At 36.2% G+C, this 25,967-nt stretch overlaps 2 protein-coding genes across 4 annotated transcripts in view; both read right to left on the reverse strand.

Annotated features, from left to right (window-relative positions):
- Window positions 1-25,967, reverse strand: part of ZNF169 (zinc finger protein 169) — a 102,201-nt gene that overhangs the window by 74,133 nt on the left and 2,101 nt on the right. The window contains exon 2 of the mRNA XM_032477387.1: window positions 15,109-15,171. The gene's annotated coding sequence lies outside the window, so the exon portion shown is untranslated. The remainder of the gene's footprint in view (window positions 1-15,108; window positions 15,172-25,967) is intronic.
- The window catches only part of LOC102524456 (hippocampus abundant transcript-like protein 1), a 68,224-nt gene that overhangs the window by 19,613 nt on the left and 22,644 nt on the right, over window positions 1-25,967 (reverse strand). For all 3 annotated transcript variants that reach the window (XM_032477397.1, XM_032477398.1, XM_032477399.1), the window contains exons 3-4: window positions 15,109-15,171; window positions 498-625 (exon numbers count right to left, since the gene is read on the reverse strand). In XM_032477397.1, coding sequence (XP_032333288.1) covers window positions 498-625; window positions 15,109-15,171 — 191 coding nt within the window. The remainder of the gene's footprint in view (window positions 1-497; window positions 626-15,108; window positions 15,172-25,967) is intronic.

The raw sequence follows: 25,967 nt of genomic DNA on the forward strand, positions 1-25,967 counted from the left end.
TTCTTTCCCTATTGATCATGGAAAAATGAGAACTAAAATTCGTATTACGATTTAGAATAAGCGACTGGTCTTAATACAGTACACACAAAAGTGCCTCCTGCCTTTCTATATAAACTATGTTCATGCCAGTGCCCTAGAGCAATGAGCTGACAAAAACAACACATGTGCAGGGTCAAACGAGCCACGGTTGAGGCAGTACAGCCCCCTCCCAGGACCCAACCCTGTAACTTACCTCCTGGCAAAAACAGCCGCCTTCAGAGACATATTTTACTCCTGTTTCTTCACCTAAGTAACTTATCTTTGACTTAATTCTATGTCTTCATTTCCCCATTTATAAAATGGGCATGATGGCAACTGCCTACTGGCCTTCTGTATTACCAAAGAGTTCAAATGAAAACAGGTACTGTTGCTCTGAAATGGTTAAAAGGTGTTCTGCAGATGTACTGTTCACGTGTGACCCAAAAGAGACAGTCATGATGGAGGGCCAAGCCACTCACCAGGGGCTGATTTTCATCAGTGGAATTGGGAAGCAGGTGAAGAAGACAGTGCAGAGGAGAAAGGGCTTCCTCCCCCACACATCAGACAGAGCGCCTATGAGCGGGGCACTCAGAAAGGAGAGCAGGCCCTGGAGAGGGAGAAAGCAGAAGCAAAGGTCAGGTTTATAATATGATCCCCCAACTACTTGTAATTCTTATTTTCTAAACGCACTTCTAAATGCTCCAATTCATTTTAGTGGCCTCCAAACAGAATTAATTTGAAACATCAAACATAACCTGTTATAAAAAAAATTCCAACAAAGTTCCTAAGTGTGCTGTTTGAAAGGCAAGAGAGGGAAAACAGCTTGTTTTCTGGGAGAAACTGGAGAAGAGAGGTGATGTGAAATACATATACCCACAGTTGACCTCTGAGGTGAACAAACACCAAGCAAAAGAGAAGCCAGAAACTTAATTCAGTTTAATAAATATGTATAGCATATCTATTCTGTGCAAAGCTCTGAATTAGCTGGTGAAAATAAGACCCTCAAGTGAATACATACCTTCTGCTCTCAAAGGGCTTATAAGCTAATAGGGATAAATAGGATGAGTATCCATATACTAACGCCCGTAAGAAAAGTAGGTTCTCTTTCCAACAAAGTTAAAGTTCTATTTGCCTGGTGAACTTAGGATGGAGATAATGCCAGTTGCACAAGAGTTAGGCTAACGGGAAGCAAGAACACCACACATAAGCGACGGAAGTAAAGAAATTTTTACTACTTCCTCACAATTTGCCAGTCACACAAAGTGCCAGTGCCAGCTAGCCACTCCCACATCAATTTCCTTTTTTTTTTTATTTCTAAGTTCTTATTTTATTTGAACATTTTTTATTGATTTATAATCATTTTACAATGTTGTGTCAAATTCCAGTGTAGAGCACAATTTTTCTGTTATACATGAACATATATATATTCATTGTCACATTTTTTTCTCTGTGAGCTACCATAAGATCTTGTATGTATTTCCCTGTGCTACACAGTATAATCTTGTTTATCTATTCTACAGTTTTGAAATTCCAGTCTATCTCTTCCCACCCCCCGCCCCCTTGGCAACCACAAGTTTGTGTTCTGTGTCTGTGAGTCTATTTCTGTTTTGTATTTATGCTTTTTTTTTTTTTGATTCCACATATAAGTGATCTCATATGGTATTTTTCTTTCTCTTTCTGGCTTACTTTACTTAGAATGACATTCTCTAGGAGCATCCATGTTGCTGCAAATGGCGTTATGTTGCTGTATCCTAAGTTCACCAGGTGTTTATGGCTGAGCAGTATTCCTTAAACATAAGACAAGATACAATAAACCTCCTAGAGGAAAATGTAGGCAAAATATCAATTTCCTTTTTGACGTCAGTGTCCTTCATTATATTATGTTCTCCTTTTGTGTATTTGAATTTTTATAATATGTTTTAAAAGTTCCCCATCATAGCATACAAATAGAACCCTCCAAAATCTGGCACCTAAACAGACATCCTGTGTTTTGGCTATATGCAATACTTCTTAAGTTTTCTGAACATACCATGTTCCTTTATGCCAGTGAGCATTTGGAAACGCCCCTGCTCTGCCTGTGTGCAATTTCCACACTTGGACCTGGTAAACTACTAGTCATTCTTCACAACTCTGGGCAAGGAGCAACTTCTCTTCTATTTTCTTAGCTACTCAAACAGAATCAAAGAATTAACTCTGCTTTTTGAGATGTGCAAAACAAACAATCCCCACCCCCCCATCTGATACATATCTCTTCTATTCTGACACTCTACTACAATGACTTGTTATTTGTCTATCTTCTCTATTGGATTAGAAACTGAGATTAAGGTCAGAGGGATGGTTTCTTTTCATCTCTGTACCCTTGGTGCCTATCAAAGGGCCTAGTAACAGGGGCTTTCAAAGAGGTTTGGTAAACTGAACAGATGTATTAAGAGGAAATAAACTCAGTAGTTTCCAAGGTCACACAGTTGAGAAAAGGAACTGGATTCTAACCCTCTATCAGTCACCATTAAACTCAGGGCCCACGGGCCAGGAGACAAGAAAACTGAAGACGAGGTGAGAGGAAAAAAGCTTTTTGATTCTTCTGAAATAACGTATTAATTCATACTCAAGCATTGTAACAGAAAAGAATCTGACTCCGTATTAGATCTGTTTCTTTGGTTTTAACCCTGTGCCCTGTTTTCTAGGCTCAGTCTTGCTAGCTCTGCACCTTTTGTAAAACAATGTTGCCTTTAGCCTGAAATATACAGGAGAACCTATTCTCAAGCTCTGACCTTTAAGGATACTAACACATTTGCACCTATATAAAGATAACAAGTTGCAGAATAAAAAATAACATTTGTTTTGTTAGAGGTTTTACAGAGGCACCATGACCTGACCCACATGGACAGCAATAAGAACAAAGAATTCCTACACCAAGAAGTCTGCAACAACCAATCACACGCCCTCCCCTTTTCAGTAGAAAAGGAGCCTGAATTCTGCCTGGAGTAAGATGGTCCTCCAAAACATCAGTCTGCCATCTTCTTGGTCTGCTGGCTTTTCAAATAAAGTCACTATTCCTTGCCCCAACACCTTGTCTCCTGATTTACTGGCTTGTCGTGTCGCGAGCAGAATGAGTTTGGATTCTGTAACAGCATCAAGTCTTGTAATTTCTAAACCACAGTGGATTTCCAGGGCATTCGGTCTGTTCTTAACTCATCAAAAGGGTTAAATGACTTCCTTTAACTAAGCTGAAAGACCGCAGAAGCAGGGCTTAAATTCATGACGTGCAACTATCAGTTTCATGAATTTTAGAAAAAATATTTTATGTTGCTTTAAAATTCCCTAAAAGTATCAAATACCTGAGTTCTCCAGTAGTATATAACTCACAGAGAAAAGCATGTTAAGAAATTTAAGAGGACAAGGCAGTAGAAGCAAAAGCCAACACAAAAACAGTAACAACCCTATAAACACAAAGAACCCTGGAAAAGTTTTTAGACAGTTCTGATTTCAGATTTCATACATACATGTTTAAAATATGAAATGAATGCCATTAAAACAAAGAATATGAGAAGGCCGAGTATTAAAGTTTTATTTAAAATAATGCAGTGTTTATAGAAAAAAGATACTGCCTTCTAGGTTCTGGATTTAAGGTGTAATTTCATCTATTCATTAAATTATTATTATTTAAATCAAACTCTTGGTGACAATAGATATTGAAAATACCCCCTAGGAGAACCTACATTTTTATTAAGATACTAAAATACAATCCAATAAAATACTTGCCTATTTGGAAAACTTGTATTTCCTAAAAATCAAAGACTTTCCTCTGTCCCAGGGATGTTTTTTCACTACCCAATCTAACCCTAGATCCTATGAGGCTGCATTATAAGAGCAGTAGATTGAGAAGGACAATCATACCTTGCTTAGGAAAGTACTTCATCAGTCCTAAAGATGCAGACCACAATTTACAAATGAGAACGAAATGTTTAAAACTTAAAACCATACTGACATCAAAGCCCTACATTTAGCAATAATACAGTCAATTTTCATTATTCACACTGATTATGTTCTATAAGGTTGCCAGCAACACTGGATTAACTCAAAATGGCTTGAAGACTTAAATACAAAACAAGACACTATAAACCTCCTAGAAGAAAACATACGCAAAACATTCTCTGACATAAATCTTAGCAATGTTCTCCTAGGGCAGTCTAGCCAGGCAATGGAAATAGGGAGCAAAAATTAACAAATGGGACCTAATTAAACTCATAAGCTGTTGCACAGCAAAGGAAATCATAAACAAAACAAAAAGATAACCCACGAAATGGGAGAAAATATTTGCAAATGATGTGACTGACGAAGGCTTTATTTCCAGAATATATAAACAGCTCATACAACTTAACAACAACAAAAAAACCCAATCAAAAAACGGGCAGAAGACCTAAACCAGCATCTCTCCAATGAAGACGTATGAATGGCCAATAGGCACATGAAAAAATGCTCAATATCACTAATTATCAGAGAAATACAAATCAAAACTTCAATGAAGTATCACCTCACACCAGTCAGAACGGCCATTACTCTAAAGTCCACGAATGATAAATGCTGGAGAGGCTGTGGAGAAACGGGAACCCTCCTACACTGCTGGTAGGAATGTAGTTTGGTGCAGCCATTATGGAAAACAGCATGGAGATTCCTCAAAAAACTGAAAACAGAGTTACCATATGATCCAGCAATCCCACTCCTGGGCGTATGTCTGGAGGGAACTCTTAATTCGAGAAGATACATGCACCCCAATGTTCATAGCAGCACTATTTACAATAGTCAAGACATGGACGCAACCTACATGTCCAGTGATAGGTGACTGGATAAAGAAGTTGTGGTACATTTATACAATGGAATACTACTCAGCCATAAGAAAGAATAAAATGCCACATTTGCAGCAACATGGATGAACCCTAGAGATCATCATTCTAAGTGAAGTAAGCCAGAAAGAGAAAGAAAAATACCATATGATATCACTCATGTGTGGAATCTAAAAAAAAAAAAAAAAAAAAAAAAGGACACTAATGGACTCATCTACAAAAGAGAAACAGACTCAACAGACATAGTAAACAATATTATGGTTACTAGGGGAAAGGGAGTGAGAAGGGATAAATTTGGGAGTTTGAGATTTGCAAATGTTAGACATTATATATAAAAATAGATTTAAAAAATCAAATTTCCTCTGTATAGCACAGGGGACTATATTCAATCTTACAATAACCTTTAATGAAAAAGCATATGAAAACAAATACATGTGTGTATATGCATCACTGGAACACTGTGCTGTATACCAGAAATTGTAACATTGCAACGGACTATGCTAAAACAAACAAACAAAAAAGACAGAGAGAGAGAATACAGAACCATTGCTGCTAGAGCTAATACAAGGCTGGGTTCCTGCAAGCCTCTGGCCACATAGTGTCATTAACCTATCAATACATAACCTTGATTTATGTGTGTTTCTGTTTAAAGATGCCTTATTTAATAAGTATATTGTTGATTTATTAACACTGAAGTTTTAGCCAGCAGCACTATGACTCAAGTCTGAATGAAGCTTACCTAACACAGTATTTTCTCCATAGGGTACATCAAGGTTCTCCTGCACTTAGAAATATTTGACAACACTTCGGCACTACACGTGGAGCCATTTTAAACAGAGAAACTGCCAACTGAAAGAACAAAAATGCAGAATATGTGGCACTAAATGGACGGCAAAAAAGACATGTTTAGACAATGAGATCTGAAATAAGAAGGTTTGTCACCATGTTCAACCTCAGCTGGGAACATAGTTGGGCAACTCAAATTCCACCCTTATCCCACACATGAGTGACCATAAAATCACTGTACTGATCTTGGGGTTACCAACACATTTAGTTAAGTAGGTAGATTTGCAAATATGAAATCCAAGAACAATGAGGACTGATGTACTAAGCCATGGTATCATAACTAAGCTATCATGGTCCAATGAGTACTGGATAAAACATGGTGTGCAGGAGTCCAGGTGCGGGTGGCAAAATCAGCCAACAGTTAATAAGTCACTTTTGTAAATTAGATTCCCAGGCCAAACAGGTTCTTAAGGTGGTATAATTAATTGGCCAGTAATTCTGACATGGCCTTACAGGCTTTAATTTGACAAAATAGCAACTAAAGCTTATTGTCCAATTAAATGCAATTACCAAATAAACTTTTTAAAGCATATGAAGAATGGCAAAAAGTTTTAAGCATAAGTTTTCCTTAACATATGCAGTTGGCAAATATTTGACTAAAATAATTGGGCCAATACCCTTAAAAGTTTTAAAGCCAAAAAAATTTTTTTTTGTTTACCTTCAAATATATAATTAACTTTGGAACAGAGCATGAGAGAACAGTGGTAACAATGAAGAATAAAGTGCAGTCATATAACTGCTTCTGAAAATCTTCATTTATTTCATGAAAAATTTTGTATCTCATGATAACTCTTCAGTATTCCTAAATAAGCCACAAGGAATCTACAACATACAGACATAGGTTACCCCCAAATAATATGGGGGTGTTATCATTCATTTTGCTTTTTCATACAGTATTTTACTAATGATGACTTTTCTCTTTCATTTCCTTAATAGAAAGAAAATTTCACCAACAGAACTGTGGGTTTTATTTATACGACAGACAAACACAAATCTTTTTACATTAAAAAAAAGTACTAAAACAGGGGTCACTTTTCTGACTGAGGACCCACTGAGACCCTGCACGGGACAGAGCTTCCCTTCCCAGGGTGCAGATCAGTTTAACAGGGCCAGTGAGAAATGACACACGAGTGACTTTAGTCCAGGGAGGGATTTGTGAAGCATGAGGAGGGTCAAAGAACAGCTGATTCTGAGACTTCAAGGAAAGAACAATACGGGCAAGAAGGCTGGAGTATTTTGTTTTGATTGGGGGGGAGGGGCAAGGGAATAGAAGTTTGGAAGATTCATGGAAAGAAAGCAGAAACAAAAGCATATGAAAGGGCAATTAATTTTATTTAATTAAAACATAAAGAAACAGGCTTTCCCTTAACCTCAGAAGTAGTAGGGCCACTACTTCAAGTTGACTCCAATTAAGAATAACAGCTGCATTCACATATGCCAAATCGCTCTGTGCACTTCACACAAATGCCTTACGCTGTGAGTTGGGTGCTTTAGGGCAAGGAACTAGCCTAAGGCCCAGGGCTCGTGAGAGGTAGAGGCAGGCTTCAATCCAGGTGTGATGTGGCTCTAGGAGCTGAGCCTAACCAATAAGCCCATAATTCAAACCAATTATCACACTAATTTGTTACCCACATTTCAGAGTGTCTATCTGAAAGCACATAAAATACTAGACTTACCTACTTGCAAGTTCTCTTAAACATGTTTCAACAAATGGATAAATTAGCAGTCTGTTTCAAAAAAACTACTTAAAATTTATGAAGTCATTTCTCTCAAGTAGGCTGTTTTAACCATTCTGTTTACAGATAATTAAAAGGATAGTCTTTTATCCAAGTCCCTGGTCCAAATTAAGAAAGCAAGAATTATTGTGTGTATGTATGAAAAGCACTTCTGTATTTAGTAATCCTAAAGAGTAGCTGTAAGGGGACTTCAAAGGCATCTTGTTTGTTTTTTTTTTTAACTCTTAAATACATCAGCCAACAGTTTCTCTGCATGCTTATACTATGTACTGCTTGATGATTTAATTCATTAAATAGCAGGATGAGACAATTCAGCAGCAACTCCTAGGATTAGAGAAATTCTTGGTGTATTAAATGCCCCTGGAAGAATGTCCTGGCAGACGACCTACATGGCCATCTCCTAGGTCACACTTGACCGTCAAGTCTAGACTGATAAGAAGCAATGCATGTGAACCCCTGTGGCCAAGCCCTGGGCTGGACTGGTGGGCCTTCTACTTTTCCCCCTTTCCAAGCCCTTGCTGGGATTTCAAAGCTAGACAAGATGAAAACTACACACTTTACAGGCACCCTCTTCATATTGATCGATCCAGGTGTAAATCAACCCTGGACATCTGGCCCGCTTAAGTTTAGTTACTTTGGGACACTGATGAAGATATATCTAATTTTGTAATAAATATAAAACATGCTAAAGAGGGAAGCTTCAATAAATTTCAAGGTAGACATCGAGCAATCAGACCAGCTGGTCTTAATGAAGAAAATGCTTATAGTCACTCCGTCTGCTCACGTTAACCAGCAGTCATACCCAGACTTCATCTACTAAGTCAAACCACGGCATCTCAGTCTGGTTATACTTCCGACAAAGTGTTGCCAGAACTTCTTCAGTGGTTAGTTTCATGAGCTTGGCTAGGCTATAGTGCCTAGTTATTTAATCTAACACTAGTGTGGGTGTTGCCGTGAAGGGATTTTGTAGATGTGGTCTAACATATACAATATCAGCTGGCTTTAAAATAAAGGGCAGTACTACTCTCAGTAATAATGGAAGCCTCATTTAGTCAGTTGAAGACCTTAGGAGCAAAATGTGAGGTTTCCAGGAGAAGAAAGAATTCTGCCTCAGGACTGTAGCATCAACTCCTGCCTGAGTTTCCAGCCTGCTCTACATATTTCAGATTCGCCAGCCCCACAATCATGTGAGCCAGTTTCTTAAAATAAACCTCTTTACATATATTATATTGGTCTTGTTTGTCTGGAGAACCCTAACACAACCTCTCATTGCTAATCACTTAACAGTGTCCACTGCATGTTTTAATTCCATAAAAATAAAAGCTGCTATTGAAAAATGTTGGAAAGACTCTGAGAAGTGGGATCAAATGTGAGTTTTTCCCTTTGTAACCGTTAAGATGAACAGGTACTAAACCAATAATCATTAAAGTGTGAAGGGATTACCATAAAATACATTATTTAGAAATAAAGAATTGAACAATCCTCATTAGAAAAATAAAGAACTTAAAAAAAAAAAGAAAGAAAAGAAAGAAAGAAAAAAAAAAAGAACTTGAAGGCACTTCATAGAAGTAGCCAGCATATAATGTAAAAATACCCAACATCACTTGTAATCAAAGAAAAACAAATAAAATTACAGCGAGACATCATTTTCAGGATTGGTGAAGATCCATAAAGACTGTGTTAGAGCATGCTGGGACAGACACACGCTGCTGATGGGAGTGTGAAATGGCACATCTGCTCTCGGAGATGATGTGGTACTTACTATACACTCAAGATCTTAAAAAAAAAAAAAAAAAATGCCCCAAAATGCCCTTTTGACTCACCAGACATACCTTTACAACTCTCTTTTTTTAAAAGGAATCAATAAAAAATATATTTATTTTAAAAAATTCAATAAAAATATATTTATTTAAAAAAATTTGTTACAGACTTATCTTCAATAGTTTGAAATTAGAAAACACTAATATAGGGAAATGGGTAAATAAATTATGGCACATTCATACAAGGGAATATAATATAATCATTTCCAACGATTCTGGAAGTTTTTGATTTGCATGGTAGTGCAGGACAGAAAAACTGAATGCAAGCTGAAAACATGTAAAGAGATTTTATTCAATGTGGAAAACTGATTTATCCTATGACCTTTAGAAATTTTTGTCAGAACAATGAAAACTCTTACTATCAGTTATGTTTAGTGCAATTAAAGAAATAGTAAAACTAGTATTTATTTAGAGCACTACAATTTAAACTATTAAAGATTAAAGTGGTTTTTTGTGTGTGTGTGTGTGTGAAAAAACTTATCAAGTCAACTGAATAGGGCTTATCTTCTTTGTAAGTCATGTAACGTACGATGTGCAGTATCTTCCAGGCACTGGAAAAGTGTCAAATGCCTTTCTAACTTTGGATCAGCTTCCAACATTGTATCCTCTGTGCTTTCAATGTCATGCAATATCATCTCTGGGAGTTTCTTTAATGTGAAGCTTTTTGCTGGCATCAGTTCCACTGCTGGGACATCTTCACTCTTTTCATCACAACCATTTCCCTCACTTATGCCGGTAAGTTTAGCATCACTAAGTTCTTTTGGCTGTCTAGAGTCTCTCCAGCCAGCTGGTTCTTCTATAATTCCTCTGAGGTTCTAGTTGAATCTCACTTCCATCCTTCTTACTATTTCTCTACTGCATTCTCATCCTTGTTGGTCACTTCTTTCTTTCAATGATCTGTTTTTTTAACTATCATGTGGGTTTATCACTGGAGACAAGGAGGGAACACTACTGCACGCCCTGCCGTACGTGCATGAACTAAGAAATGCACAGTGACCAGTCACCACTTTAAAATGTCATGACTAGTTATGATACACACCTGTTACTTACGCAGTGTTCTGTGAACTAAGGAGTTAGCAGCAGTCTGTACTTTATGCAGTTACTCACAGTTAATACACCGGTAATGGAAATCTGAATTGTGCTGTTGGGGGATTCACGTTATTTAACTGAACCATGGTAACTGAAATCTGTGCATGAGGAAACGTGCAAAGAGAAGGCTGCCTGTGTTCCATGCAGTTTTAATGTCATGAGAAAATTATTATGATATAATTAGTGACCAGTAATATAAGAAAAAAGATACACAGTTCTAGTCTCCATATAAGCTGCACACGACCATATAAAAACACATAGAAGACTAGAAAGAAATGTTAATTTGACAAATTTACTAAGTGCCTATCAGGTGCCAAGAACTGTTGTAGGTGCTAGGGACAGCCCCGAGTGACCAAAGTGGACAAAAACCCATGTATTTATGAAACTTCCAGTCTAAAAGAGGAGTGAGAACACACAGTAACAAGATAAAGATAAAGCAAAATATATAGTATATCAGAGGTGAGATGCTTTGGAGAAAAATAAAGCAGAGAAGACGCCTTGGGAGTGATGAGAACTGGATACATTATTTAAGATAACAGTGAAGGCATCGCTGAGAAGTGACATCTGGGTGAAGAGCTGAGGGTTAGGGAGCAAAGCCTGCCAAAATCTGGGAAGAGCAATCAGAGACGAGAAGACAGTAACTGCAAAGCCCTCGGGCCAGCACAGGCTGAGAAAGCTGTGGCTGGAGCACGGTCAGCAGAAAGTGGAGGAGAGAACAGGGATGCTGCCAAAGGAGAAAACGGGGTGTGGGTGGGGCTGGTCAAGAAGAATGCCACAAACTGGTTTATATTTTATCAGGATCTCTACTGAGGGGGGACCAGGTAGCTTTTTGATTATGTACCTATTGAAGGCAGAACCACAGAATTTGCTGACAGTTTGGGTCTGGGACGTGGAAGAGAAGTCAAGGTGGACTCCGGGGATTTTGGCCTGAGCCAGGATGGCATGGCCAGTAACTGATACGAGGAAGGCTTGTGAGTTGGTCATGCTGGAGGGGAAGATTAGGAACTTAGTTTTGACTCTGAGATACTTATTAGACAAGGAAATAGAAATGTCAGTTAGGCAACTGGATATTAAGGTTGGAGTTCCAAACCAAGGTCTAGGAAGGTATTTATTTGAGAGCTGAAAGTGATAGTCTGACGATATTGCGAAGGGAGTAAGTGTAGCTATAAAAGAAACTGCTGTCCACGGCTTGAGCCACCCATCTGTCAGAAGTCTAGGAGATGAGGAACATATATTACTTGCCAGAAACAGGGTTAAGAGAGAAGTTAATTTGAAAACATACTTCACAGAAACTCAAGTTACCATATGACCCAGCCTTTCTACTCCTAGGTATGTACCTAGGATGAAGTAAAAACATACGTTCACATGAAACCTTGTACAGAAATGTTTACAGCAATATTATTCACAATAATAAAAAACTGCAACAGCCGCAAATGTCCATCAACCAATAAATGGATAAACTGGTATGTCCATAAAATGTTTGGCCATAAAAAGAATGAAGTACTAAAACGTGCTACAACACAGGCAAAGCTGGAAAACAATGTAAGTGAATGAAGCCAGTCACAGAAGACCATCATACTGTATGATTCCAGTTACACAGAAGGTTCAGAATAGGCAAATTTAGACAGACAGAAGGTAGATTTGTGCTTGCTTAAAGCTGAAGAGATGAGGGGAAAATAGGAGTGACTACTAATGGACACAGGATTTCTTCTGGGGGCAATGAAAATGTTCTAAAATTGTGTGCTGATGGCTGCGTAACTCTGTAAACATACTAAAAACCACTAAAATGTACACTTTAAACAAGTGACTTGCCTGGTAGGTAAATATTACCTCAATAAAGCTACTGCAGTAACAACCCCCACCAAAAAAAAAGGCCTAAAATTGGAGAATTCACAGAACAGAACTGTTTACTTATATCCTTTATTGATGCTCAGCCCAAATCTAAACATTTTCTTCCATGCATTATGATAGTAAACTTACAAAGTAAAAGTTAGCTGTAGAAAATCTACAAAGACGAGCAAAAGATATAAAGAAGAAAGTTAAAAATCATCCAAAAATCCATACACTTTCAAACTTCAGGTGAGTCCTTTTTTAATCATCCCCCCCTCCCTGCTTATCTACATTTATTTTGGTCAAAACAAACCTGAAACCATACTGGATAGCTTTATTTTTTTAATTGAAGTATAGTTGATTTATGTCATTAGTTTCTGGTGTACAGCACAGTGATTCGGTTATATACATACTCTTTTTCATTATAGGTTATTAGAAGATACTGAATACAGTTCCCTGTGCTATACAGTAGACCCTTGTTGTTTCTCTCTCTTATATATAGTAGTTTGTATTTGCTAATCTCAAACTCCTAATTTATCCCTCCCCCTCCCTTTCCCCTTTGGTAACCAGAAGTTTGTTTTCTATGTCTGTGAGTCTGTTTCCATTTTGTAAATAAGTTCATTTGTATAATTTTATATTCCAAATATAATCAAATGATATTTGTCTTTCTCTCTCTAACGTACTTCACTTAGTATGATGATCTCTAGGTCCATCTTTGTTGCTGAAAATGGAAAAATGTGTTCTTTAGATACCTATAATACATTATACGGTTGCACGACAACATAATTACTCTTTTAATTTTAAGGCATTTTAAAAGTTTCCATGTTTACTATTACAAATAGCCCTTTACCTGAATCTCTGAATAAACTCTATTTGATATGAACAGTTTTCTAGAAATGGAATTACTTTGTTAAAATATATAAATATTTTAAGGCTGTTAAAATACTGCCTTCCAGAAAAGCTATACCAACTTATCCTCTCATCAACAGTGTATGAGGATCCAATTTACCACAAACTGAACTAGTTCTTATCAGTTAAAATTGCTTTACCAACATGTATATGAAAGTAACATCACATTTAATTTGGGATTCACTGCCTATTAGTGCTAAACGTACTTTCACACTGCTACCTTTTGTAAACTGCTGGCTTATACCCTTCTGTGCCCTTCAGAGGTATCAGTCCTTTTCCTATGGTTTGACTTTAACAGTGTTTTTAAGTATTCCTCCTTCTACACACGTTGCAAACAACATTTTGTCATTTGTATTTTAAGTCTGAGGATGGTGGCTTTGACTTACCAAAGCTAAAATATTGATGTAAATGATTCAATCCTTTCCTTTATGAATTCTTCTTTTTAAAAATAGAAACTCTTTCCCCAAACTGGTAAGAAAAATGGTCACCAAGACTTCCTTCTAATAGTTTTTGCTTTTTACATATTGAGTATTTAACATATGAATGTACTATGCTAATAGCTTTACAAATACTAGCTAATTTAATCCTCATAATCACCCTATTAGAGATCTTTCCTCTTTCTCATTTCATTAATGAAACTGAGGTTAGAGAGGTTAAATTACATGACTAAGGTAACACAGTTAATAAGATGCGGAATGAAGATTTAATGCTAAAGCAATTTTAAGCCATATTCATTCCACTGTGCTCACATCCATATTAAGACAGTTATGCTTTGCTGTAGGGTTCTCTCATCATATCCCCACCCCTGAAAACAGCAGGCAGTTACTAAACTCTTATTTAAGTTCAATAAATTGAAGTTCAATAGCTGTTGAAGTTAAATAAGCCCTTGTCCATGCCCCTCAATCAGTCCAAATACTTCTTTTTTTTTTAGAATAATGATATGGATATCTCTAAGTGTAATAAGCACGCCACTTGGCTTTAGGGTATGAACCTCACTGGCTTTATTTTGCAGAACCAGACTAAAACACATTTAATTAGCTCCATAAAACAAGAAGAAAAAGATCTGTGGAGTAACTTCCCACAAGAATCTACTGTAAGGATAATGTTCTCTCTCACTTTTTTAGTTTTTCTTTTTATCATGTAGATGAAAACTGCTCACAACTGGTGCTTACATGAACACACACCAGATTCTTGATAATATTCCTTCTCCTCAAATTAAAAACCTATTTAAGTTGCCCTAATTTTATTTATGTTATTATTACTGTAAGCATTCTCAAATTCTTCTTGAAAACAGGCAAAGAATAAATAGTATTCATTACAATTAATGCTGCTCAAAGCTATGAATTCAACAAATTCCTATGGCTGAATTCAGCAAATTACTATGGCATAATTTTAAGTGTGCTGTTCAGCACAAAGTAAAATTACATACATTGATATTACCTAAGTTGAAAAGGGCAAATTTGATGCTATACCCATATACTTTACTACAAAGTGGGCCTGGAACATAGCATTGTATTTTAGCCCCTTATTTATAAGCCTTTCAGAGTATCACATTAAAATTCAAATAATGAATTAATAAGGCTTGTTAAGTCAAGTGGTTGAGAGCTCAGAAAGTTATGGCTAGAACACCAGCCTTGCCAAAAGACTATATGCCCAACAATAAATGTTGATGCTTCCTTCTTCTTCAATCTCAAAGCCTATCTCAAAAGAAGACATTGTTTATACTTGCCCATTTTATTCTGTTGATAGCGTAATTAAAACTTCACATAATTAAACCCTTCATATGCTGTGTACATGTTAATTAAAATAAAGTACTGCTTTTACCAATAAACCAGGCCTTATGGATTTGGGCTGCATTTTATTTTGACTTTGATAATCCAGCTAAAATTTTTACTTACAAAATGTAAGAACAGTAATTGCTTCCCTAAGTTCCAAGTTCCATTTAAAATTCCAGAGTTAAATTACTAAGGATTCTTGGCTTTGGTTCATTGTGAACCACACAAAAGTTGTTCTTACCTTTACACCTTGAATGAGACCATTCATGAGGAATGTGTGTTGAGGAAATGTGTCATGTAGAACCTACAAAAACCAGAAAAAAAAAATCAGGACAAATTCAAAGGCAAAGTAAAGGGGAAGATTTCTGCCTTTGTTAATCGCAGGGTAGGTAAATAAAATGAACCCTGCAATGAAAAATTTTCAGTATCAATTAAACATGGAAAATATCCTAGAAGTACAAAAATGTAACAAAATAGTGAGGCAGAAATCTAAATAAAGCAAGAAAGTAAAAAGGTATGTCCAGCATTCAATTGCTTTCGCTACAAAAGCATTTGCAGCAAAAATAAATTCTTAAACTGTCTACCCCCTCAACCATGAACAATTTTAATCATGTACTACAAAGAGTTATATAAATTCAGGTATGGACCTGCAGCCCAGTTTCATGTCACCTAGGTAATCAAGGAAACTTCAAGCCTTAAATCTGGGTTATAGTGATCCAGACTGGTAAGCACCTCCAAATGTCTAGAAGAAGAAAATCTAAAATCACTTCTGAAAAGGCCATCATCTAGGCTTCAAATCAACCATACATGTATCTCTTCAAACATAATGACAAGCACATAATCAAAGGTAATCAGAGAAGGGGAGGGTATAGCTCAGTGGTAGAATGTGTGCCTAGCATGCACAAGGTCCTGGGTTCAATCCCCAGTACTCCATTAAAATAAATAAAAACCTAGTTACCTACCCCTAAAAAAGAATAGAATATAAATTTAAAAAAATTTTTTAAAAGGTAATCAGATACATAAATAAATAAGACATCATGAACAAGAAAATAGTAACAAACAAGCAAACAAAAATACAAAACAAACAGACTCACAGACATAGAAAACAAACTTATGGTTACTAGGGGAAGGGGGTGGGAAGGGATAAATTGGGAGTTTGAGATTTGCAGATACTAATATATATAAAATAGATAAACAAGAAGTTTATACTGTATAGCACAGGGAACCATAGTCAGTATCTGGTAATCTATGGTGAAGAAGAATAGGAGAACGAATGTAGGTATGTTCCTATGTGACTGAAGCATTGTGCTGTACACCAGAAACAGACACAACATTGTAAAGTGACTGTACTTCAATAAAAAATATATTTTTTAAAAATTTAAAAGAAATTTTTAAAAATTTTAATTAAGAAAAGAAGCTATTTATGACAAACCCACAGCAAGCATAAAATACTCAATGGTGAAAAGCTAAAAGCCTTCTCATTAAAATCTGGAGCAAGACAGGGATGCGTACTCTCACCGCTTCTCTTCAACAGTCTTGGAAGTTCTAGCCACAGGAATCAGGCAAGAAGAAGAAATAAAAGGGATCCAAATGGGAAGAGAAGAGGTTAGAATTGTCACTGTATGCAGATGACATGGTCTATATATATAGAAAACCCTAAAAGCCCCATGCAAAAACTACTTAAAGGTGATAAAAGAATTTGGCAAGGTAGCAGGATACAAGATGAACATACAAAAATCAGTAGCAAAAAATACAGAATTTAGTTGCATAACAATAATGAAAGAAATGGGAGATGAATATATCTCTCTCAACAAAAGATAGAACAGGTAGACAAAAACTTCAGTGATTATATGAAACGCATCAAACACAATTAAAATAGTTAACATATGTAGAACACTACTCCAGCCACAGAATACTTGTTCTCTTCAGATCATATGGAACATTTATCAGAATTAACCATATACTAGGATATAAAGCAAGCTTCAACAACTTTAAAATAACTGAAATAATTCACAATATGTTCTCTGATAACACAAGCTGGAAAACACCCCAAAATTTTCGAAATTAGACAATACACTTGCAGTAATCCATCGAAAAAAGTAATCCATTAGAAAAAATAAAGGTGATAAAAGTACAGTATCTTAAACTTCATGAGTTACAGTTACATTAATATTAATGCTTAGAGAGGAATTTAAAGTCTCAAATATACATAACTGAAAAGCAAAAAAAAAAAAAAAAGGCTGAAATCAATGTTCTAAGCTTCTTTACAAAGAAGCCAGAAAAAGAATAGCAAATCCAACCCGAAGAAATAAGGAAATGAGGTAATTAAAAAAAAAAAAAAAAGGAAGAGAAATCAATGAAATAAAATTCAAACATTCAATAATGGAAATCAATAAGGCCAAAAGTAACTTCTTTGAAAAAGTAGTAAAAGTGATAAACTCTTAACAAGATTGATCAAGAAAAAAACAAATTACTAATATCAAGAATGAAGATTATGTACAGCAAAGGAAACCATCAACAAAATGAAAAGGCAACCTACTGAATGGGAGGAAATATTTGCAAATCATGTATCTGATAATGGGTTAATATCCAACATATATAATGAACTCATACAACTCAACAGCAAAAAACCCCCAAACAATCCAATTAAAAAATGACCAGAAGATCTGAACAGACATTTTTCATAGAAGACATACTGATGGCCAACAGGTACATGAAAGATGCCTAGTATCACTAATTATCACAGAAATGCAAATCAAAATCACAATGAGATACATTATCTAATACCTGTTACAATGGTTATTATCAAAAAGACGATAAATAAGAAGTGTTGGTAAGGATGTGGAAAAAAGGGAACTCGTGCGCTGTTGGTGAGAATGTAAATTGGTGCAGCCACTGTGGAGAACCGTATGGAGGTTCCTCAAAAAATTAAATAAAAGAACTACCATATGATCCAGCAATTCCATTTCTGGGTATTTATCTGAAGGAAACAAAAAACATTATCTGGAAAAGATTTATGTACCTCTGAGTTCACTGTAGCATTACGTACAGTAGCCAAGGTATTGAAGCAACTGAAGTCTTCATCAGTGGATGAACAGATGAAAAAGATGTGGTGTACATATAGGAATACTATTCAGCTATAAAAAAAATGGAATTATGCCATTTGTGACAACATGGATGGAACCTGAGGGAATTATGCTAAGTGAAATAGACAAAGAAAGACAAATATCGTGTAATCTCACTTACATGTAGAGTCTGAAAAACAAACAAAAAAAAGCCCCAAAAGAAGAAACCAAGATCATAGATTGGTGGCTGCCAGAGACGAGGGGTAAGGAGTGGGCAGAATGAGTGAAGGTCAAAGGTGGAAACTTCCAGTTTTATAATGACAAAGACAAATAAGTCATGAAAATATAATATATAGCCTACTGACTATAATTAATACTACTGTATTGCATATATGAAAGTTGCTAAGGAGGTAAATTTAAAAGTTCTCATCACACAAAAAATGTGTAACTATGTATGGTGATGGATGTTAACTAGACTTACTGTTGTGATCATTTTCCAATATACACAAACACCGAATCATTATGTTGTAAACCTGAAACTAATGTTATAATGTCAACTAGACCCCAATTTAAAAGAAGACATTTTAAAAAATGAAATTATTATGAACCTTTTGCCAATAAACTAGACTCTTATACATTTAGTGAAAAAATTCTTTGGAAAACACAACTTAACCAAAACTTACACTAGAAGAAACAAAAAATTTAAATAGTCACATCTCATTAAAAAAAAAATTAAATGTATTAAAAATCTTTGCTAAAATAATCAAAAGAACAACAACAAAAAAAGCCTAAGCATATTCTTCCAAACATTTAAAGAAGAAATATCAGCAAACTCACTCAAATTTTCTCAGAGAATGGGATATCTTTTCTAAATTAAGTTTTACAAGGTCAACAAAATCTTAATACTAAAACATGACAAGGGCATTATACAAAAAGAAAATTACACTCCAATTTCTCTTGTGACCATAGATGCAAAGATATGAACAACATATTAGTAAATCATATCCAGTGATAGTAAAAAATTATATACATATATATCTCACAACTAAGTGAAATTTATTCCAATATAGGAGTGGCTTGATATTCAAAAGTCATTATAGGTGACATCAGAATAATAGGGAAAAATCTAATTATTATCTGGTTATATGCAGAAACTTCATTTGATAAAATTTAATACCCATGCATGATAATAAGCAGCGAAGGAACAGAAGGCAACTTCCTTTCTCCGACAGAGTGTCTAGAAAAACCATTTACGGCAAACATACTTAGTGGTGAATTTCAGATTGCTTTCCACCAGGGATCATCTATGAGATAAGGAAGCCCATGATGATTGTGTCTATTCAACATTGTGCTGGATGTCACAATCGATGTAACAAAGAAAGAAAAAGAAATAAAAATGAAAAGGATTGGAAGGAGTTAAAAACTCATTATTCACAAAAGATATGAACGTATATATGAAACCCACAAATAAACTATAAGTGAATTTAGCAAAATTACTAGACACAAGGTCAAGACATGGGAATGAATTGTTTTATGTACCAGCAACAAACAGAAAATTAAACCCTTAAAACTACACTATTTAAAATAACAAAACCCATCAAATACCTAGGAATAAATCTAGTGAAAAATTCATGCACTGAGAAACGTAAAATATGATTTAGAGAAAGTTTTACAGACTGAATAAAAGGATCACATCCCATGTAGATTAGAAGACTCAATACTGTAAAGTTGTCAGGTCTCCCTCAATGAATCTATAGCCAATGCAATCACATTCAAAATTCCCAGCAAGTTATTCTGTGAAAGTTGAAGAGCTGATTACAAAATGTATATGGATATAAAAGGCCTACAACAGCCAAGGCAATCTTGAGGAAGAAGAACCAAGCTTTGGAAGTTATATAAGATATCAAGATATCGCTATAGAAATCAACACAGCATAGTATACAACACAGGACATATACATAAACAGAATACAAAACCTAGAAACGAATCCATATGGATATGGTTGCCTGATTTATGACAGAGTTGACACATACAGAGGGGAAAGAAAGATTTTTTTTAAATAAACGATGCTAGTTCAATTACATATTAACATGGTATCAAAATGAATCTTGACCCCTATAAAATACAATTTTTTTTTCTAGAAGGATGGTAGATCTATGTGTGAAAAATAGACCAATAAAGCCTTGTGGAAGAAGAAAGTTTTGTAAATAAGATTTTAAGAAAGCAACTAAATGTAACAAAAAAATCAGTAAATTGAACTACATAAAGATTATGAACTTCTGTTCATCGAAAGGCACCATGAAGCATGAAAGGCAATCCAAGGAGGGGGGAAAGATATCATTAAAACACATCCATATGAGTTAAAAAACAACTAGTATCTGGAATATATAAAGAACTCCTACAACTAGTAAGAAAAGGACAGACAATTCAATTATTTAAAATAGATGAAACACCAGAGCATCTTTCACAAAGATATTCACATGGCAGACAAATATACATAAAGGTGGTGTGACTACAACGAAACAAGTGACTGCTAAACAATCATCAAAAAAACCTGGAACCTAGCAAAAAATATCTTCAACTGGAAACATAAAGAGGGAACCACAGTGGAATGGTAGGATGGGCATGCTCACCATATAATAGAGCCCCATACCTCCCAGGTGGGCGACCCACAAGCTGAAGGATAATTAAGTTGCAGAGGCCCTCACAGGAGTGAGACTTCTAAGCCCAAGGTCAGGCTCCCCAACCCGCGGTTCTTGCACTGGGAGGAGGAGGAGACCCCAGGATATCTGGTTTTGAAGGCCAGTGGGGCTTAGTTTCAGGAAGCCCCATGGGACTAGGGGAAAGACTTCATTCTCTCAAGAAGCCTACAGATTCTCACGTGCACCAGGTTCAAGGAAAGAGGCAGTCATTTCGTAGGAACCTGGGCCAAATCTCCCTGCTGGTTTTGGAGGGTCTCCTGGGGAGGTAGGTGACAGCCACAGCTCACCCAGGGGACATTAAAGCTGGTGGCTGACATTCCAGGAGTGTTCATCTACATGAGCTTTCCTGGAGGTTGACATCTTGATTGGATCATCAGCACCAAGACCTAGCCTCACCCAACAGCAGACTTCCTAAGCCACAAATGCCTCTAGACATGGCCCTACCCACCAGAGGTCTAGGACAAAGCTTCACCCAGCAGTGGGCAGGCACCAACTCTTCCTGCCAGGAAACCTGCATAAGCCTCTAGTCTAGCCTCATCACCAGGAGACAGATACCAGAAATAAGAAAACAACAATCCCAAAGTCTGTGGAAGGAGTCCACAAACACAAGCCTGACACTACACTGGGTCCAGCTGGACCCTGGCCCTTGGGTGACAAGAGAGCAGTGTACTGCTGGGACGCATAGGACCTCTCCCACAGGGGGCCACCTCACCTCTCCAAGGTCGAGAAACATAGCTAACCTACCTAAAAATACAAACAGAAAGATAAGACAATATGAGGCGACAGAGGAGTATCTTCCGGGCCAAGGCCCAAGATAAAATTCCAGAAGAAATAAGTGATGAGGAGATAGGCAATTTATCTGAGAAAGAGTTTAAAGTAATGATGGCGAAGATGTTCAGAGAACTCAAGATGAGTATAGATGCACAGAGCAAAGTTTTTAGCAAAGAATTGGACGATATATAGGATACCAAACAGATGAATAAAATCACTGAAATGAATAACAAACTAGAAGGAACAAAGAAGAGACTAAACGAGGCAGAAGAATAAATCAGTGAGCTAGAAGACAGATTAGTGGACATCACTACTGCAGAACAGAAAAAAGAAAAACAGAATGAAAAGAAATGAGGATAGTTTAAGAGCACTCTGGGACAACAAAAAGCACACTAATATTTGCCTTATAAGGGTCCCAGAAAGAGAAGAGAGAGACAAAGGACCTAAGAAAAATTTTGGAGAGATAATAACTAAAAACTTCCCTAACCTGGGAAAGGAAAGTTACCCAAGTCCAGGAAGTGCAAAGAGTTCCACACAGGATCAAACCAAAGAGGAACACACCAAGGCACATAGTCATCAAACTGACAAAAATTAAAGATATGGAGAAAACATTACAATCAAGAGAAAAGCAACAAATAACATATAAGGGAACTCCCATAAGGTTATCAGCTGATTTTTCAGCAGAAGCTCTACAAGCCAGAAGGGAGTGGCATGATATATTTAAAATGATGGAAGGGAAAAACTTACAACCAAGAACACTCTATCCAACAAGGCTCTCAATCAGATTTGATGGAGAAATCAAAAGCTTCATAGATAAACAAAAGCTAAAAGAATTCGGCACCACCAAACCAGCTTTACAAGAAATGTTAAAAGATCTTCTTTAGTCATCGAACTATAAGAAAAGAGAACAAAAAGAAGAAAGAGAAGAAAAAAAAAGACCTACAAAAGATTGCTCTGGCAATTTGGGGTCTTTTATGGGTCCACATAAATTCTGAAATCGTTCTAGTTCTGTGAAAAAGGTCGTGAGTATTTTGACAGGGGTTGCAATGGATCTGTAGATTGCTTTGGGTAGTATGGTCATTTTGATAATGTTGATTCTTCCAATCCAAGAGCATAAGGTATCTTTCCATTTCTTCGTATCATCTTCAATTTCCTTCATCAATGTTTTACAGTTTCCAGAGTACAGGTAACCTCTTTGGTTAAATTTATTTCTAGGTATTTTGTTCTTTTTGATGCAATGGAAATATTTATGCCAGTTATAAAATCCTTGTTTTTGAAGTGAAAAGAAGAAAAAAAAAGTGAAGGGCTACAAATGGCAAAATATCCTTCTTTCTTATGGGTGAGTTGTATTCCATTACATATATATGCTGTATCTTCTTTATTCACTCATCTATTGATGTGCACTTAACAATGCTTCCATATCTTGGCAATTATAAGAATGTTGCTATTAATAGCAGAGTGTATGTAACTTTCTGAATTAATCCTGATTTTGTGGTTGGCTTTATTCCTTTGATAACTGTAAGTTTAAAAAGCTAAAACTCTAAATGTTCTTAGAAATAATAAACTACATATCTGTAAATTAAAAAAATATACGCAGTATATTGTGTATATGTATTTACATGCAATATATTGTACATGTGCAAATTGTAACAATTCTACTTAATATAACTGAAAAATTAAAAAGTAAAAAATATATATACATAAAGGTGTGTTCAACTTCATTGATCATTAGGAAGATGCAAATTAAGGCCACACTGTACTTATGACTAAAATGAAATACCAATTGATAAAGTTGTGGAGCCCGGCTGGTTGGAGGGTAAATTGATTCAACCACTCTGGAAAACTTTTGGCAGTATATACCCAAACTGAACAAAACCCTGCCATTTCACTCCTACATATATATTACAAGAAAGAGGAAAAAATGTACACATTATTCACAGACATATAGGAAATATCACTAAAGCAATACTTGTAATAGGCAAGCACAGGAAACCCCAATGTCCATCACCAACAGAATGGATTTCAGTGATCTGCTAAAAGTCCTGAGTCACAGGACTCAGAAACTGTTACACTGATAGTTATAACTATGGCAAAAGGCTAGAGCTCAGAACTGCAAACTCACTGTTCTTGTCGGGAGTTCAGTAGCTTAGTAAATAAATGCTCCTCTGCTGTGTGTCTATGGTTGAACTTACAGAGCACTGAAGTGGTTATTTTTGACTGTTTTGTCCAGCTTTATTAGGGCAGAGTTTGCTGATCTCCTGTTATAGCAAAAGTCAGAAGTCTGACAGTAATTTTCGGAAACCTGTGAAACTATCAAGTGTAATGGCAGTCCCAAAGGAAAGGAGCAAAGGGGCAACAAAGACATTTGAAAAAATAATGGCCAAAAACTACCCAAATTTGATACAAATATTAATCTACAGACCCCAGAAGCTAAACAAACACCAAGTAACATTAACACAAAAAGATGCACACCTAGACACATTATAGCATAGTCAAATCGCTGAAAGATAGAAAGTGTTTAAAGCAACAACAACAAAAAAAAGGAATTACCACTCATAGCAGGGACTGACAAAATTATTCTACAAATAAGGAACACACAGTACACAGTAAATATTTTAGGGAAGATGGTCTGTGTTGCAACCACTCAACTGTGCCATTGTAGACCAAAAGTTGCAACATCAATGGGCATTGTCACAGTCCAACACTATTTTACTATGGATACTTAACATTTGTATTACATGCAATTTTCATGTGTCATCAAATAACTTCTTTTGATATTTTCCAACTATGTAAAATGTAAAAAGCATTCTTAGTGTACAGACCACATAAAAACAGGCAGTGGTCCAGATCAGGCCTCTGGGCCATAGTCTGCAGACCCCTTACATAAGAACAGTACTTATTAATAGCTGACTTCCCATCAGATACAATGGACGCCAGAAAGCAATATAATGCTATATTAAAAGTGCGGAAAAATCTATCAAAAGACCAGAATGCACATCAAATATTTTATATGCCAAATTTTGAGACAAAGAAACCCACCAATGGTTCATTTATATTTCTACGTCAAGTCTTCTTATAATTGTATTAATTAGGTAAACTGGAAGTCAGTATTTTTTTTTAAGCATTCCCAAGTTTTTAGGTATAAAAGTATGCTACAGACTACAACATACAACACACAATAAGACAGAAATAAACGACATTAGTTAATGCTCATTATATTCTAACAGTCAGCTGTGCAAGAAAAAGCAAAGATTTAACACCCTACCGTCATATGTTATAGACCCTTTAGTGAATGCTACTTATTTTAGTAATTATAAGGTACACAAGAGGGTAGGTTCTGGGTACTCTGGTCAATACACCAATAGGAAACTGTTAAAACACAAGATAAGCCTGCAACACCTTGTGAATCCTGACAGCAAGACAGTTTCAATGGGACAACGTTAGAATTTTACTTCCTTTCATGTGGAGAGCAAATCATGCCTCAAAGTGTCTGAGTATTATGCCAAAAATGCCTGACAAACAGCCCTATCCATCCCACCCACCTCAGCTCCCAAGAAGAAACACTGATTAAAGCAAAGAAAGCAGAAGGGCTGGACTATGGAGCAAACGGGGCTGACAAGATAGCGTATGTTTGTCGAATGAACACTTATTTTGTAAGTCAGTAAGAAGGGATAGGAAAACCGAACGCGGCAGGAAAGTGTTTAAAGAGCATTCGCTGGATTCTTAGATACTATATAGAGAGAAGATAGGGTTAAGCCCTTAGAATCTCTAGCAGGGGTCCAAGAAGGTCAGCTTGCAAAAGAAAATCTGCAAAATGCAAAAATGAAATTCTTCACAGGAACTAATATTAAGTACATCTTCACTGAAATAAATGCTCTATTTAAATATACCTGATGAGTTTTAAATAAGTTTAATCAGAGCACTTTATTTACAATAAAATGAGATCAGGCCCTCTGGACAGGACTAGAGGCAGGGCTGTAAGGTGAGAGAGAGGTCATTTTTATGTGTGAACTACTACTGCTACAAGAAGGTTAAAGCCATTGTATGAGGTCAACTTTGCAGCTTTGCTTCAGTGTATTAAGAGTGGAGACCTTTCTGATGCTTAATTAACAAACTAAGTTGTAATCTAGAACATGGCCACACGAGACGGGCAACAGATTTCACAGAGAAAATAACTAAGAAGTAAACTGTTCTACAGTACTTCAAAGAGAGGGTCCTAATAAATGCTAGGATGCAGAGGTAGTCAGACTGGACAAAATGTGAATATGAATATACTGTTCTGTATCTCCCAATTCTGATCTCAAGACTGTTTTTCTTTCCTTGATGGAAGAAACAGCACAGAGTGCTATCCATTAGCTACAGCAAGTGGGGAGGAAAAAAAAAGAACATACACATGAACCACCATCCTTATAGTTACAGCATGGTGGGTGAAGAATCCAGATTCCAAGAACTAGAACTGGGTTATAGTAAACCCCAGCATAAAGGAAGAGGATAACAAACTCCAGATGAAGGGGAGAGGGGATGGCTCAAGTGGTGGAGCACATGCTTAGCACGCTGGGAGG

Source organism: Camelus ferus, chromosome 4 (assembly GCF_009834535.1).
Source record: "Camelus ferus isolate YT-003-E chromosome 4, BCGSAC_Cfer_1.0, whole genome shotgun sequence".
In the NCBI taxonomy this organism is placed as follows: Eukaryota; Metazoa; Chordata; class Mammalia; order Artiodactyla; family Camelidae; genus Camelus; species Camelus ferus.